The 18,620-nt window shown below is 32.3% G+C and overlaps 1 protein-coding gene across 1 annotated transcript; it reads left to right on the plus strand.

Annotated features, from left to right (window-relative positions):
• The first annotated feature begins 10,029 nt into the window (after positions 1-10,029).
• Positions 10,030-12,014, plus strand: LOC109151699 (probable xyloglucan endotransglucosylase/hydrolase protein 32). The gene is made up of 4 exons (XM_019299450.1): positions 10,030-10,382; positions 10,469-10,569; positions 10,827-11,044; positions 11,561-12,014. Exons 1-4 carry the CDS (start codon positions 10,169-10,171, stop codon positions 11,928-11,930), a joined length of 903 nt encoding a protein of 300 aa, XP_019154995.1. The 5' UTR covers positions 10,030-10,168; the 3' UTR covers positions 11,931-12,014.
• The last annotated feature ends 6,606 nt before the right edge of the window (positions 12,015-18,620 follow it).

Below are 18,620 nucleotides of genomic sequence, written 5' to 3' on the forward strand. Positions count from 1 at the left end.
CGCTCTGGTACGAACTCAACTATATTGAATCCAAAGGGAGGATGAAGAAAGGCGACCGGATTTGGTAGATTGCTTTCGGCAGTGGATTCGAATATAACAGTGCGGTCTGAAAATGCAACCGGAACCTTAAAAAATTGACGATGGACCATGAAATTACATATATATCCCCAAAAATCATAGTCAACAAACGGTCAAATAGACAGAGGACCAAATTGTGTTAAAATTACAAAGTTAAGGACTTAATTGGTTGAAATTGAAAGTCGAAGACCAATTTATGAATTTAGCTATAGTCGAGGGACCATTTTGGGTATTTGCTCTTTTTTTAATGTAAAAGTATTACATTTTCCTTTATAAGTGAAACATTACTTTTTTTTTTTGAATGCTATTGGCTCTATTACAATGTAACCAATAACACCTCCATTGAGGCTCAAACTCACAATCTTCTAAATGAAAGTCTAATCTGGGTACCATTAGACCACATAGTTTTGGTAAGTGAAACATTACTAAATAGGGAAAATATAATACTTTTGATGAAAAAAGTAATATTTTTACATCAAAATATAAAAGTACTAAATTTGTCATCTGATGTAGTATATACGATCAATAAGACTATGAGTACAGTACTAAGAACGATGTCGGGTCAGATCTCCCTCCTAGTCCGCTTGTTTGTTTAACTTCTCAAGTTCGGGACTCCTGACAGTGAGTCGATAGTCTCCACGCTTATAATTCTGGTGGTGAAGTAGGTCAAAAGTCCTCTCCTCAGTAATAAATACGGTATTTATAGGGGAAGAGAGGAGACAAGTTCCGGGCTCTCGGCATGGGGCGGGCACTGCAAACGCTGGAGTGGTGGTCAATAACATCTCCATAATGAAACTGTTGCAGCTGGAGGCATTCATGGTAGTGGTGCCACCACCCTTTCTCACCAACGGCAGCTTGTAGTCATGTATTCAATCAACCAAAAATTGAAAATTTTAGGAAGGGGAGAGAGAGTTTTATAATAATTTGCGAGAGGGGAAACAATCGGTGGAATGAGAAAAATGAAGAAGGAGAAGAAAAACTGAAGAAGGAGAAATGAAGAAGGAGAAGAAAAATAGGAAGAAGGAAAAACATTGTTGTCAGTGGAGGGAGAACAAATGAAGAAAGAAAAATGGAGGAAAAAATGTGATCTTCGAATAGCGAAAACAGTGGACAAAAAAAGGAAGGAGAAAGGGAAATGGGAAAATAGAAAAAAGAAAAAAAATTTAAATTGTCTTTTTATCCTTACTAAACGGTGCAATATAACGGGTAACCATAGCTCCGTTAGGGGAGATGCAATGTATGTCACGTTTTAAAAATTGAGAGGTAACATTTACACTACTAATAATTCAAAAAATAACATTAATAATTGACATATTTGTGAAGGACATAATTTACAATTTTCCTATAATTTGGCTATAAAGCCTATAAATTTTTTGCTAAAAAAAGCCTATAAATTTCATCATGTTGAGTTAGACCACGGGGTGTCCTGAGTATGCGCTAACTGTAGGAGGCACTTTTAAGCCCGTACCATACTCAGACTAATCCCCGTTTGCACCGAACCGGTTCAATTAAGAGGCAAAGTACGACAATTTATATCGTGGACCAGGGTCCACAATGCACTATGGATCCTGGTCTAATACAAAGAATTTGACTTCATAAGGTACGGAATTCATGTTCATAATACACATATATATAAAAACGATATAATGAACATGACTTTTGTATATTATGTTAAGTGTTTATGTGTCATCAGCTATATAATACACAGAATTCATGTTCATAACACACAAAATTCATGTACATTATATCATATTTATGTGTATACGTATTATGAACATGAATTCTGTGTATTGAAGTAGGGTTTACGATATAACAATTGTAAAGTATTAACCCGATTGCTTTTTCCATACAAGAAGGGATAAACTCCCAAATTTCATCATTGTAGAGACGCGTTTCCCAGCAAACCAAAAATAAGGCTAAAGTAAGTACTGAAAATTAATTATATTACAACTCCTCACCCAAACGCACAATTGCTTATTCATAATCACACACACGTCAATTTCACAATATTTGAGGAGGCAGACAAGATTTCCTATGCAAAACATTTGAATTGACTTCTAGTTAGAAAAGAAAATGTTAGTTATATAAAAAAATTTCTTTTCCTAAAGAGAAAACAAACTTAACCCCTATGTTATAAATATCAAATATTACTTTTAGTTATTGATTGTTTACAAAATGATATATATGTTTTAGTCCTATTAATAAAATTTTCAACATTTACTTTTTAAATACTAATGACTCTATTATATTGTAGTATCTGTTCAATCATACTTTCTCAACCTATTGAAATATAAAGTCAATAATATTTCCACTAAAGTTCGATCTCATGACCTCTCATATGGGAGAGGTTACTACATGCCATTTGAGCACAAGGTGTTTGAATATTTTTAAAAACTTTAGTTGATCAGGGTTATAAATTAAATTTCACATTAATTTTTTTTTCTCCCTCGCTAAATATACCCCAATTCTACAATTTAGTGAAAAAAAAAAAAAACAAATCACTGACTTTCATTACATTAATTAATTATTTTATATTATATAATGAAAGACAATGCTTCGTTTGTTTTTTGTTTTTTTTTAATAAAATTTTTTGTATTTTTTTTTGCCACTAACATATGGATTTGGATGAAATAAGAAAAATATGAGGTGAAATTTTATTATTATTCATAATTAACTCCACTTTATGAATAGTAACAATAAATTTTAACAAAATCATTGATTGAAAGACCGATAATGCATGCCGCTACACTAATAATTTAGGCGGATATTAAAAGTATTGACACTTATAATATTGTATAATTTAATTCATTATTGTCCTAGTGTGTATAATTTAGGGACTAAATATGCAATTTCCACTATTAAGAATGCTATATATAGTCATATCATCTATATGTTGATCACATTATTATAAATTGGTTGAACATAATTCTCTATTAAAGTATAAGATAATAAACATATCTAAAATAAGAATGATGTTATAAATATAATTTATGTGGACATTAATAATAAATAATTTTTATGATGGTGAAACTTTTCAATATTTATAGTGTTATTAGTTTACTAGAAATATATATATATATATATATATATATATATATATATATATATATATATATATATATAGAGAGAGAGAGAGAGAGAGAGAGAGAGAGAGAGAGAGAGTTAGACAAAGAATAATAGAGTGTGTTGTTGATTATATTCTCTCTATTTTTATATATCCCTCTCGTCTTTTACATATTGAGGTTAATTATACATATAATATTATTGTTACTGATTGCATTAAGAAAAAAGAACGATACTATTATTTAAACAGAAAATGTCACGATTTACAACAAATGAGAAATTCCGTATATATTAAATCATGACAGAAAATACATGATTCAAACATATATAACATTCTTAAAATTCTATTATATATCTACCTTTGCTCGACACTAGATAAATGCAATTCAATTCTATATATGCATGGATAAAGTATAATACATCACTAGGATATAATATAAAAAACTATACTAGTCCTAAGTCCTAAGCTATATAAGTGTGATGAATAAATGCTTTGAATGAGAGGTAGTTAAACAGTGATAGTATTTAGGATACTGGGCATCATGTGCCCCACCACATGACAAAAGGCTTTACTCTCTGCGAGAAACATTATCAAATTTGGACCCATTCCCATCTCTTTCACTGGACCATATGAAACTGACATTACCAATTATCACTACCAATATGGTATATTTACATATATCTTTTAATATTTATAACTTAATTGACCTATTATATAATTTAATGATAATTAAGTTCGTGTCATATTATACAAAAGGCATTATAGCTTAATAAATAAATAAAACATATTTTGTCTCTCAATTATGAGAGGGGAGTAAACATAATTTTTCAATAGTTAACGTTCTAACTGAAAAAATTAGCTCAATGGTAGTGTGGTAGTGGTGGTAGGAAAGAAGCCCAAATAGTCATTAGTGCATTCCTTGACAAATGCCGAGACATGGCCTATGTTCAATGAAGTTTTTTAAATTGAGATTATATATATATATATATATATATATATATATATATATATATATATATAGAAACACCACCATAAAGAAGATGGTGAACAATGCTTGACAACTTGACAAGGCAATGGACATTATTTGAGGATCATGCTCTAGGCCTGGTTCAAAACTACTTGTTGTCTTTGATGATAAGCGACCTTGAGAGTCGACATGTGGGCCCTATTTGGTAAATAGCTGTTAGTTATTAGCTGATTGAGTTAATTAAAATGTATAACTAGTTGATAATATTAGCTGATTGTAGGAAGATGTTTTGTAAATTAGCTGTTAACTGGTAGCTGTTTGATATAATTTCTTTTCTTAAAAAGCTAATTGAAAAAGCTACTTTGAGCAGTTTTTTGAAATTTAGCATTTTGGAGTTAATTTTTTAATCAAATCAAACACTTAATAGTGATCAAATAAGTTAAAATTGACTAATAGCATAATATTTTACCAAACAGGGCCAAGTTCAACTCGTCAAAGTTGTGAATAACTATTTTGGCCTAAAGCTTATTACGGCGAAGTGGGTACGTTAGGGAAAATTATCATGTGGACCATGATCTATATAATGTTGCGTGGATCATAAAAAATATATATATTTAATGTATTAAAACTACATTATTTTGTTCCAAAAAAATATATTATTTGTGTACTGAATATACATTATACAAAATAATGTATTTTTAATACTCAAATAATGTACTTTCCTTGAATATAAGGTATATTTTTAATATAGTAAAAGTATATTATTTGTGTATTAAATTTACATTATTTGACTGTAGTGAGGCTCAATTCAACAACTTCCCATATGAAGAAGCACCTTGATGCCATTAGACCACAAGGTCCTTGACAATAGCTAGATTATTGATGTTAGCTTATTGCATTTTTATTTTAAAAGCCTAATTTACCATGAGCACTTGTTGGTTATTGTAGTGTTTATATTTATCAAATTTTTATTCAATTTTACATTTTTAATATATCATAACCTGCCTAAAACCCAACATCTTAATTGACCCTAGCTCAATTTAACACACATTGTGTTAACTATTATGTTGAATTATTATTAATTACGGAGTATTTTTTTAATTATAACATTATTAATAATAAACTAAAATATATTAGTTAAAAAATAATTAATAACAACAAGAACAATAAACTGTAAAAGTAATTTAAGAATTAAGGAAATCACACAATATATTTATGAGATTATAAGTCATTTTATACACAATCTGGAGTAAACAACTATTTACCAAATACCTTTCTATAACCAGTTAATACTAATAGCCAAAATAGTTAACATAATCAACTATTAGCTAAACCAATCAACCATCACCTATAGGCTATCAGCTAATTGCCAAAAACTTCCTAATTATATTTATTGGGCGGAGACCGGTAAAGGCCAAATCTCAGAAATGTGTGATTGTATAAAGAAATGAGGTTACACATTCACTACTAGTTATGCTTTTGGCGTAAATGGTAAGCTCTTGATCCTAACACTATCTTATCTCAATAATTGAGAAGGTAGAAGTGTTAGATTGAAACCTAAATAAAGAATCATAAAATTACACATATTCCTTAAAAAATGAGATTTAGAATTTTGTCGTTATCTTCTAATAATTCATTTAGTCAAGGAATTGAATTCACTATATCATTCTAATAAGAAAATATCATTCTTTTACCGAGGTGGCTCGAGTTGGAAGAGAAAGTTTAAAGATCCAAAAGAAAAAGGGAAAGGTAAATATGTAATTCCAAATTGTTGCTTTAAAGGCAAGGGTTAAAAAGAGAAACAAATAGAGCAATATATATATATGTTGCTTTAAGCTGAGAGCTAGGATGCAATGAAATCTGAATCATAATAAGGGGACATGCCCAAGAGCCTGTAGAGTCATATGCAAACCTGCAAAACTAATAAATAGATTGTGATATTTCTTTCTTTTTATTTTATTTATATGTTTAGTTTTGGACGAGGAGTGGGCATTTAATACACACCGTAATACCGTACCAAACTCATCTCCCCCTTTGAGATCTCGTCTTTTTGTTTCCGCTTTCTAGCTTTCGCCGTCAAATAATTATCACTCATATTTAATATTTAAAAGTATTATTCTAATTCAATTATATTATCCCCTATATTCTTTTTGAAAATATTAGGCGGTCCTTATACCTGCAAACATCTCCCACTCTCAAAAATGGGTCCCACTTCCACATCATCCCATTTGTAAATCATCTACTATTCACACTACATCCCTGCAAATCCAATCAACCTTCAAAAGTGAACCCCAATTTCACATCACTTTACAAAATTAAATAAACAAAATAAAACAAACAAATAAAAAAAAAACAAATAAAAAAAAAGTACAAAAAGCTGCCGCAAACGGTAGCTTTTTGTATAGTTGCAAGTTTGCATGCAGTGCAAACTTGCAATCCTAATCACCATTAAAAAAAAAAAAAAAAAAACATACATGGCAACTTCCATGTCATCTTGCAAAGGTTGGGCTTGCAGGGGTAATCCCAGCCTTATCCCCTATGGACTGCTGCTCTGGCAGCGTTCACCACCCTCCTGGTCAATGGTAGAGTCTGCTCCCAAACCGCTTGATTTCTCGCCGTCCACACATAGTATAGAATCGCGGCTGCTATAATAAGTTGGTTAGGGGTGAGTGAATTCATAACCATAATAAACCATGCTTGAAATGAGTCGGCCGAGACATGCATAATAGGCAACAAAGACTCTTGCCATACGGATTGGGAAAAAACACAGTTTACTAGTGCATGCATAGTATGTTCATGATGGGTAGCACACATAGAACATGTTGGATCAATTTCTACTCTCTTTGTTATTAGATTGGTAGTGGTGGGGAGAACACCACTTAAAGACTTCCATAAGAATAGTTTCCATTTAGGTGGTATTTTCATCTTCCATATCAGTAGCCATTCACTAAAAGCCCCTGGGTTGTGGGCATAGTTTCCAACTACAAGCTTGTAACCACCCTCAATTGTGTAGTTTCCATTTGAGCCCCCTTGTCAATACCATGAGTCTGAGTAATCCGGGCATATAGGAATACGAATAATACAAGCCACATCACTAGGTATGAACAAATCCTGGAGAATATGGGGATCCCAGGTCCTAGTATCCTGATCAATCAATCCTACCACTTTTGAGTCTGCCAATTCTTGGGGCATATCTGTTTGAACCATTGGGTCCGGGTCATCTGGTAGCCATGGGTGACCCCAGACCAACGTGTCATTCCCATTCCCAATCCTTCACCTTATACCGCTGCATATTAAATCATGAGCTGCCAAAATACTTCGCCAACAGAAACTTGGATTATTTCCCAAGGTTGCCTCCACAAAAGATGTCTTAGGATAATACCTGGCCTTGTAAACTTTTGCCACTAAAGATTCAGATTTTATAAGGAATCTCCACCCCTGTTTACCCAAATTGCTAGGTTAAAGGCACGCAGATCCTTGAAGCCTAAACCTCTATATTTCTTCGGGACACACAATTTATCCCACGCTTTCAAGTGAATACGGCGGTCAGACCTTGAGCCCCACCAAAATCTATTCATCGTTCTCTCAATGGCCAGACATACTACTTCAACGAGCAAGAAAACACTCATAGAAAAGGTAGGCATAGCTTGTGCCACACTTTTTAAAAGTATTTCCTTACCTGCTTGAGATAATAGCTTTTTATTCCAAGAGCCAATTCTCTGTTTTATCTTATCCTCAATGTATAAAAAAGCTGCTTTCTTATTCCTTCCAACAAAAGAAGGCAATCCTAGATATTTCCCAAAATTGGGAGCTTGAGGAACACCCAAAAGCTGCGCCACCTGGTCCCTGTTCTCCGTGGTAGTATTGTTGCTAAAACACACACTAGATTTATGATAATTAACCGCCTGGCCAGACATTGCTTCATACACAGACAAACATTGTTTCACCTCACTTGCATCTCCCATATTCGCCTTAAAGAACAGCAAACTATCATCTGCAAAAAATAAATGAGATACAAGGGGTGCCCCCTGGCAACTCTACAACCATGTATTCTACCCTGAAGCTGCGCCTGCTGCAAAAGAATAAATAGGCCTCTGCACATATTATGAATAAATACGGGGAGAGAGGATCTCCATGTCTCAAGCCCCTTGTAGGGACAACTCGGCCCGATGGGGCACCATTGATCAAGAATTCATATGAGATCGTGGAGACACAATACATAATCAGATCAATCCATTTGACATCAAAACTCAGGGCTGTTAACATTTTTCGTAAAAATATCCATTCCATTCTATCATAAGCTTTAGCCATATCAAGTTTCAAGGCCCCCATCCCACCAAACCACACTGTTTTCTATTCAAATAATGGCCAACTCCCGCAGCTAACAGAATATTATCCGTTATTAGCCTATCAGGTATGAAAGCACTCTGTGAATCAGAAATTATTCCCTCCATCAATGGCTTCATCCTATTTGCTATCATCTTAGCCATAATTCTGTAAACCACATTACTCAACGCAATTGGCCTAAGATCAGTTACAAATTTTGGCGTTTTCTTTTTAGGAATTAGAACTACATTCGTACTATTGAGACCCTCCAGGAAACAGCAAGTATTCAAACAGTTAACAATAAAAGCTGAAACATCATCTCCCACCACATCCCAGAAGTGTTGATAGAAACCCAGATTCATACCATCCGGCCCGGGGATTTATCAGGAAACATGGCGAACAAAGCCTCTTTGACTTCCTCATATGTAAACGGGCAAAGTAGGGCCTCATTCTGAGATTGAGAAACCCGGGGTTGCATTGATGAGAATAACATGTGGTCCTCGTCCGGGGGGCTGCCCGAACGGAACACTCCATCAAAATAATCCATAATAGTGAGTTTCATAACATTCCCATCCACCCACTCCCCATTAGCATTTTTTAATGTACTCAAGGTATTTTTCTTTCTACGGTCAGAGGCATACCTGTGAAAGAAACTGGTGTTGGCATCCGCACCCTACAACTAGTGCTGCTTCGCCCTCTGCTTCCAAAAAGAATCGTCCATCGATTCCAGCCTACATAGGTCGGCCTCCAGGCGCTGAAACTCGGCCAGTGATGCCGGGTCTCTCCTTCCTCTTAAACAGTCATGTTGCCTCCGCAGCTGTTTAATTTGTTCTCCAAACTTATTTAACCGATCCCCGCCCCAGCTTGTGAGTCGTTTCCCACATAACTGAAGACAGTCTTGCTAGTGAGATACTTGTTAGATAATCACATATGTGGGAGAGAAGTGAGATCGTTTCAAAAGAAAATTGATAAGAGCTCAATTCGCTAGAAACTAACTATCGTAGAATCAGGTAAGTTATTCTATGGTTGACAAAATGAGCACACCCTTGAGAACTGAACAAATGATGAAGAGTTCTTACGTAGGATATATCATTGTTTATATTCATTTTTATCCGATGGCTATTAAATCACTTTTTGTTACATTTAATACACAATTTTTAGTACGAACTTTTGTCACATTATGTCTTTTTAAACAAATCTTTAAAAGGAATAGTTAAAGTGCATCACATTTCCAATTTGGAGTCATATATATTCTCTCAAAATATTGAGGTATTTAAAAATGTATGATTTTGAATTGAAAATATGATGCATTTAACTAATTTTTTTTTATAAGAAATTGGGTCTGAAGCATTAAATATGACAAAAATAAAAATAAAAACCATGCACCAAATAGTAGGAGGGTCCCTTCAAAAAAAAAAAAAAAAATAGTAGGAGGGAAAAAATTAGAAATAATTCAATTAAAATGGTTGGACAAAATTAATTTCTATGATTGTATACATTTTTGGAGTATAGAGTATAATCAATCAAGAACTCCTACCACCATGATTCCCCAATTCAAGATGGGACCCACCAATCTTCTTATTTATGCCATCTTTACTACCATGCTCTTCCCCCCTCCATAGACACACATTGCATTCAGTTCTCCCTTGTCTCAATTGCATTTATGTACAGAGTTTCTCCAATTACTTTCTTCTCCATTTAATTCCTTGCACAGATTTCAATCTCTGTCTCCCATGGCTTCCATCTTCCTCCCTTTCCTCTTCCTCTTCCTCACTGTGATCCCACCAACTCCAAGCAATGCTGGTGACTGGCCACCCTCCCCTGGCTACTACCCCAGTTCAAAGTTCAGGTCCATGAACTTCTACGATGGGTACAGGAATCTTTGGGGCTCAACCCACCAAAGTGTGGATAACAATGGCTTAACCATGTGGCTTGACAGGACATCAGGTCAGGTTTCTTTTCCCAAACCTCCACTTTTGTTGTTGTACTACTGTACTAAAACTGTGTTTCTGCAACTTTTATTTTGATTCCAGGAAGTGGGTTCAAATCCGTTAAACCATTCCGTTCTGGGTACTTCGGAGCTTCCATCAAGCTTCAACCTGGGTACACTGCAGGAGTGATCACTGCCTTCTATGTGAGAATTCATGAATTTTCCTTAATTAGCTTCTTTTAATGATGTTTTTAAGGTGCTGGTTCTAAAACAGACAAGGTAGTATCTGTTCTATACTTTCTGAATCTTTTTCGGCTGAAAAAATCAATGCCCCACCACGGGGTTCGATCCAATGGTAACAGATGTGTCATCACACTACATAGTAGTTGGTCTGTGGATTGATGAAGTTTATTATACTTGAAATATTGATGGCAATAATATTCTTGAAACCTGATCTGCAGCTTTCAAATGTTGAAGAACACCCAGGGTTCCATGATGAAGTGGACATTGAGTTTCTTGGGACCACATTTGGGAAGCCATACACATTGCAGACCAATGTGTATGTGAGAGGGAGTGGAGATGGTAACATTGTTGGTAGGGAAATGAAGTACCATTTGTGGTTTGACCCTACACAAGGTTTTCATCACTATGCCATCTTTTGGAGCCCTAGAGAGATCATGTAAGCTAAGCCCTTTTCTTTGATACATCAAATCACGAAAACGAGAATTATTGAACCGGAAACCTTTTACCAGATTTATATCGTGCCTTGAATAGTTAGTGATCACTTCCATAAGTGTTCATGACATTTAATAACGTTTAACTTGTCACATCATTATTTTTGACACGAATACAAAATCATCACTAATGATATATTTTCATATTCATACTTGGGTCTATGCCATGATATGCCCATTACTTGATCACAGAGCATTTTTGTCCTCCAATGAGTGTAAAGGAAATTGTCAATTTTGTTTAATGTTTCTTTTTGGCCTGTGAATTAAGGACAGGAGTAGAGGTAGCTAGAGAGGTCCATGTCAGATTTTACAATTTTTTTTTTTTTTTTTTTTCTGTTTTGTTGCTATTTGTGCAGTGATAACTGCAAGCTTTTACCAGTTTATGTCATGTGAAAGTGAAAAAAACAACAGAAAAAATAATTAAAAAATTGTTGTTTAATTTATTGAATTGGGTATTACAGATTTCTTGTGGATGATGTGCCAATAAGGAGGTACCCTAGGAAGAGCATTGAGACATTTCCACTAAGGCCAATGTGGATATATGGATCCATCTGGGATGCATCCTCCTGGGCAACTGAGGATGGAAAATACAAGGCGGATTACCGGTACGAGCCGTTCGTCGGAAAACTCACGAATTTCAAGGCGAGCGGATGCTCCGCCTATGCGCCGCGGTGGTGCCGCCCGTTGACCGCCTCGCCGTACCGCTCCGGTGGGCTGAGCAGGCAGCAGAATAGGGCCCTGAAGTGGATTGAGAGCCACTACTTGGTGTACAACTATTGTACTGACTCCAAGAGAGACCATTCCAGAACCCCAGAATGCTGGATGCACTAAAATGGATATGATCAAATATTTCTTCCCAATTGTCACTCAATCTATGTTTCCTTTGTGAAGAGTAGTTGTACGTGGTGGGTGGGGGTGGGGGTGGGGGGTGGGGGTGGGGGTGGGGGGTGGGGGGTGGGGTGGCCCATCCAGTTGGGTCCCACTTATCAATTATTGTTGAGAGTCTAAGACCAAAAGAAAATCAAAGTTAAATAAATAAATAAAAGAAGTAAAAATGGTACTCCCTAGCTAGCTTTTTGTTATGTATTTTTGTGTACATTAGTGGAATTGGATTAATCACCATGTGAGAAGAGGGGAAAGCAAAAAATATGAAAAGTGGTTAGATATTATTTGTGTATTTGAATTGAGGTGGTTGGGGTGGTGGTGGTTGGTAGACCAAAGGTGATGAGCTTATCAAAGTGTGCATTTTAGTTGTCATTTACTAATAAATCATATCAAGTTTGTCTTTAAAAAGCAAATCAAATTTGTTTTATTCCTTTGTTTTTTTAATTATATATATTTTTTTACACGGGTATTCACACCTCGTAGAATGAGATTTCCCTAAGATATTACTGTATATAGATGGGTTCGAACATTTGACCACACTGGTGATAAATTGAATGTCATTTTTATTTTAGTATATTTGACGGGATTGAGAATCAAATTTATAACTTTTTATCTTAAAGTCACAAACATATACCATTTCACCAAGAGTTATTGATAAATTAAATTTCATTAATGTTATATGCAAAAACACTGATAATGACCAGTCATATATATAAATGCTTCCAATTCATTTCAATGATTGATGCAAATTTTTATTTGATTATTATTAAGGGTCAAATTATTGAGGAATGATGAATCTTGCCATCTTCAATGGTGGTGTGTGATTTGAAAAAAAAAATGATGAATTTTAGATAAGATAGAAAGAGGGGTTTAATTGTATTTTTTTTTTTAATTTCTTAAGCAACTAGATCAAAAATAGATATTGAGTCATGTAAAACTGAGACCCTCTGCTATTGAACATTATGCACGGACCAAAAACCGACCTTACTCTTTATAAAGCAAAAAAAAAAAAATGAAGATATTTTGATCAAGAAGGAGAAATAAGGGTGATTTTTTTTTATTAAAAAAAATGTAATTCTTCATTTTTATTCTTTTACGTTGTGAAAGTTCTCTGTGCAACATTGGAGCGATCGAATTTGGTTGGATGATGACAGTGTGAAAGAAAACGCGGGGCGGGCGTCTGTGTGTTGCCATTATGGAAAGCACATATCGGTTGTAGAATCACGTGACCCTATCAAATCTACTATACTTTATTCATTGAATTATTAAGCTATTTTTAGTCCTAAGCTACTCATTTCTAACTACATTTTGCATGAATCTAATCCGCAAAAGCTTTGATGATGATAATTAGTAATTTGTCCCATCGATTATTCAATGCGAATAAAAATTAGTTTGAGTATGATATAAACATAAATGTGTTTTCTACAGTTAGAACTTGTTCAGAACACTTCATGCCCAGACAAAAGAAAAAAAAAGAACAATTCTATATGCACATCCATTTTAATCATTGAATTATATTGGTGTAGATTTTCATTTGAGGGAAAATTATAGTGGACCATGATACGCGTTCTATGAATAAATATTTACTTTTAATATATTGAATGTAAATTATTTGTGTATTGGAGGTTCATTATTTGGTAGTATTCAAATACTACCAAATAATGAACCTCCAATATACACAAATAATGTATTTTTTTTATGTAGGTTTTAGTAAAAATGTCTACATCAAAATTTTGAGCGTGAGAGTAAAAGTTGGGTGTAGAGAATGAGAGTCGACATATAGTATTTTCCTGAAAATGTCATATACATACTTGCTAGCTACATCTGTGAGTATATATAACTAATGTATAGAATTTGAGAGTCCGCATAGTAAATACTTATGTACTTTTAAATATCATTTTTGTAAATATCTCAAACTAATATTACTCTCTGCACTCGTAGTATAAACTTATCTACTTGTAATATAAAACTTTTACACTTGTAGCATAAGACTTCACTTTGTAGTATAAATCTATATGCACTTCAAAGTTAGAAAAATTATCAAACTGTCATCGCGTTTTTTTTTTTTTTTTGTTTTTTTTTTTAAATTTTCCCTTCATTCAGGGACATTGATCTGAACCAGATCAAGGGCTGAAATCTCACCTCATTTGTTTTTACTTGGGTGCATCTTTTTATTTGATCCAAATTATATATATATGGGTCGGTTCAAATGAGAACTCCTATAAAAAAGTGTGTACTGATGATCACAACCATCCATCATGGTCCATCAATGGTTAAGAGTTTTAGTAAAAAAAATACACACACATAAAAGTTCGATAATTTTCAGCCAAATATATATCTTTTAAAATTATACTATAATGATGATTACATGTCAAACATTAATTCAAAACTGCATTTAAATGCTACTACATGAATACAACCACATAATTGTACTAATAAACAATGAATAAGACTACTACTAAGTAAATACACGTTTAGAAGTTGCATAAATGAAATATTACAAGTTCATAATCTCAATACATTAACTTCATAAGGTATTAGCATACTCAATTTATGAACTTCAATTCTAACTTTATATTTAGGTACCTTCAGTTAACATATTATTAACTTAAAACATGGTTAGAATTACTTGACATAATATACTTATAATTAACAGATTATGTACTTATAGATTTTAGACTTAAATTATTAAAATACAATTAACCAATTAGTATGTATACCTACGACAAATGTGAGTGTTGACCAAATGGAAAGAAAAAAAAAAAACAAAAGAAAAAGAGAAAGAAAAAGGCCGGCAATGCTACTTTAAACGAAATGATATTGTTTTGAACCAATATCCACAATCTATCTACTATACTAATAAGAACCCAAGAGAGTTAGGCCTATAATGGGTAAAAAAAAATGATGGTCAATTTTTTTAATCAAATGAATGGCTCAGATTAATCAGATTTTAATTTTTTCTTGGGATTTCCTAATTTATCCTTAATGAATATGATTATCCGTTAACTTTTTCGTTAAATATTATCTTTTCCGTTAGTTTCTGTTAGTTCACCGTTAACTTACTCATTGATTTCAATAAGAAGAATGGTCTTAGGTTCGAATCTCATCTCAATCAAAGTTGGCATAATTAGTACTCTATTTAGAATTATGTGTTTACAATGCCTTTATTCAAAAAAAAAAAAATTATTCATTATCAATAAATTAAATAAGAGTTATTTATCAGGACTATGTGGTCTAATGGTATCCGGGTTGGACTTCCATTTGGAAGATTGTGATTTCGAGCCTCAGTGGAGGCGTTATTGGCTCTTTGTGTTTCAGTAGGTTGAGAAAGTATATGAACAGATACTACATTGTAATAGAGCTAGTAGCATTCAAAAAAAATAAGAGTTATTTAATTGAGATGTCTTTATTAAGAGTTATTCAAAAAAAATTTCATTAGTTATATTGTCTTTATTTTTCTCCAATGTAAAAATTCTTTACATTCAAATTCATCAATTGATTATATTCACAACATTATCTATTATCTTTTTTTTTTGTGCACTATTTTCTAATTAAATATCGAAATTATAATACAAAATAATGATATGTATTTATTTACCAAGTATTTTATTAATACCATTAAAAAAATTTAAATTAATAAAGTCAATCACATTGACTACTTGAGAGATTTGTTGACAAAGAGAGTATTCAAATCACACAACAAATTGAAGTAAGAAACTACCTCGCAATGTTCTTGTTTGACAATCCGCAGTTAGCGGTTAGCGTTAGCGGATTTGACCAGCGAATTATATCAACGGTTGGTAAAAAGATATTTTTAAAAATTAGCTTTTTAAATTAACATTTAAAATGACATAATAATAATAATTGTTTTAATAATAATATTTTTTTAAAATATAGATGTATTTTGGGAAAAGCATTCTAAAAAACGCTAGGTGAAAATATTGTAAATTGTAATTTTTGTATTTTCAGTGGTTTGGAACAAATTGTTGCTTCAAACTGTTGAATAATCAAAACATTTTCTTTAGCATTTTGATCTTTGGGTTACATCATATTTTCCAATCGTCCAATATCTTTGGGTTACATTATAATTAAAAATTTTAAATTTTTACTACATATAAATTCCTTAAATTAGGAATTTCTTTATCCATAATAATTTATTCAACAATAACAGGGCGTTTGGTTGGAGAGATTTTATTAAATTCCATTCCACTTAATTCCCAACAAATTTCAAAGGCCATTAAATTCCGTAGTTTGGTTGGAGGGAATTGCAATTCCCTCATTTTCATGGAATTAAAATCCCATGTCCCCCCTGGGATTTTAATTTCTGGGAAAAAAAGATAGTGATGAGTCAAAATTACCCTTTTCTTTTTTAACCTAAAATTAATGTCTAACAACAATAATGGACATTTTTGACTTTATACTACTTATTCCCTTTCAATTCCCATGTATACCAAACATTGGAATTGAAATTTCCAGTAATTCTATTCCTATCAACCAAACACTGGAATTTAAATTCTCACTTTATTCCCAATAATTCAACTCCCATGGAATTACAATTCTTTTCCCACATAATTCCCCCCTCCAACCAAACGCCCTGTAATGGTTGAACTAAATGAACACTGAGCAAAACACCTAAAGGACTGGTACCGTTGATTTATTCATTGATCTTGTATATACGTGCATTCATTAAATATATTAGAACCCTTTGCAACAAAAATACTTGGTTACTATTTAAAATTTGTTTAGTAACAATTATAATGAATCTCCTATATTACATTGTATTCATATACTATGAATTACATATTTAAATAAATAAATTAGACATTAAATTACTTATGTTGAACTTCTCATATATAATCTTGCATTAATATACTTTCAAATATTTATTTAATTATAAACATTGGGTAGATTAATTATTAATCAAATGAATAGTTCAGATTTTAATTTTTCTTTGAGATTTCCTAATTTATCCTTAATTATATGATTATCCGATCCATTAACTTTTCCATTAAGTACCGTTAATTCACCGTTAGCCTAATTCTAATAATATTAAAGTCTAATATAGAATTATAACTACAACATTAATCTAATTCTAATATTAAAGTCTTAATATAGAATTATAACTACAACATTAATCTAATTCTAATATTAAAGTGTTAATAGAACTCTAACCACAAATCTTACTGCAGAATCTCCTCAAACAATATTAGTATATATTTAATATTTTATGCTTTAATTTTTATTTGTTCTCCCTTATGTCCCGTATTTGGTTTCAACCATACCATACAATTATTTTATTGATAATTATAATCAATCTTGACTATATTATCTTGCATTTGTAAACTTAGAATTACCAATTTAAATACGCAAATTCAACATTCAATTTGCGTATAGTCTTTTTCTTTACCGCTCATCTTCTTCTTTATATTGTAAAGGTGTGTACTGGTTTGGTTCGAAGCTAATATACATCACTTTTCTTTTTCTGCTTCTCAATCCTTCTTCTTCATCTTCTCAGCATCGCTCCTCTCTCTCTCTGCTTCTCACTAATGTAAACGCTTTCCAACAGAAGATGCCTAATAAAATAAGCATGACATTCAACAACAAAAAAAAAAAAAAAAAAAAATCAAATTATCAAATAAGTGTTATATATACATTAAATCACACACACACACAAAAGGTGAATTATTTAAAGTTATAAAAAGTTATTCAAACAAAAATAAAATAAAAAGGAAGAAAAGAAATCGCATGCGACACGCAAGAAGATGGCTGAAGTTGCACTGTCTAAGTAGGTATTTGTTTTTTAGCAAATGTATGGAAGGTCCACTTAATCAAGATAGCAACCTTAACATTATATATATATATATATATATATATATATATATATATATATATATATATATATTCATTTTTAGTATATTAAAATTTTATTTTTTAAAAGTTTATTTTCAAGTGTACTACCTAATAAAAAATAACATTTAATACATAAAAAATGAACTTTTAGTATACTAAAAATGAATATTTATTAGTTGTTCATATTATAATTATCATAACAATGCTAACCAACTGTTAGAGATTTCGGATTTTGAATCAATTTTTTTTGCATGAAATTTCAAACATAAATAGTTGGAGATTAAACGTTGGTTGGAGCATCTTTTCATGCCAATAATTATTTTGTTGTTGTTGTTAGCTATGAAGAGGTCATAATCATATATTTTTTAAGTATCAAAAATAAGTTTTTAGATTTAGTCTCATTCCAGATATACAATTTAATAATTTGTTTGGAAAAAAAATCATAAGTCCATGAACAAAGCTTTGCAGACTTAATTGGCCTAAATTACCTTACATGCATAGAGAAACTCTTATATATAATATTTATTATTTTAGGAGCGTTTAAAGTAAAAAAGAGAAACAATATTCATTTTAAATGGACTAACATCAACTCATAAAAGTGTCTATGAATTTAAATCCCATAAATATTTAAAAATAATTGAAAAGGGATGTTTAAAAACACAAAGATATGAATAAATAGGGTCACACTTGTGTGAGACCATATCACGAATCATTATTCGTGAGGCGGGTCGGATCGCCGTGCAAAAGTCATATTTATTTGCCCAAATGTCATACTTATATGTTAAA

Source organism: Ipomoea nil, unplaced genomic scaffold (assembly GCF_001879475.1).
Source record: "Ipomoea nil cultivar Tokyo-kokei standard unplaced genomic scaffold, Asagao_1.1 scaffold0268, whole genome shotgun sequence".
NCBI classification, from domain to species: Eukaryota; Viridiplantae; Streptophyta; class Magnoliopsida; order Solanales; family Convolvulaceae; genus Ipomoea; species Ipomoea nil.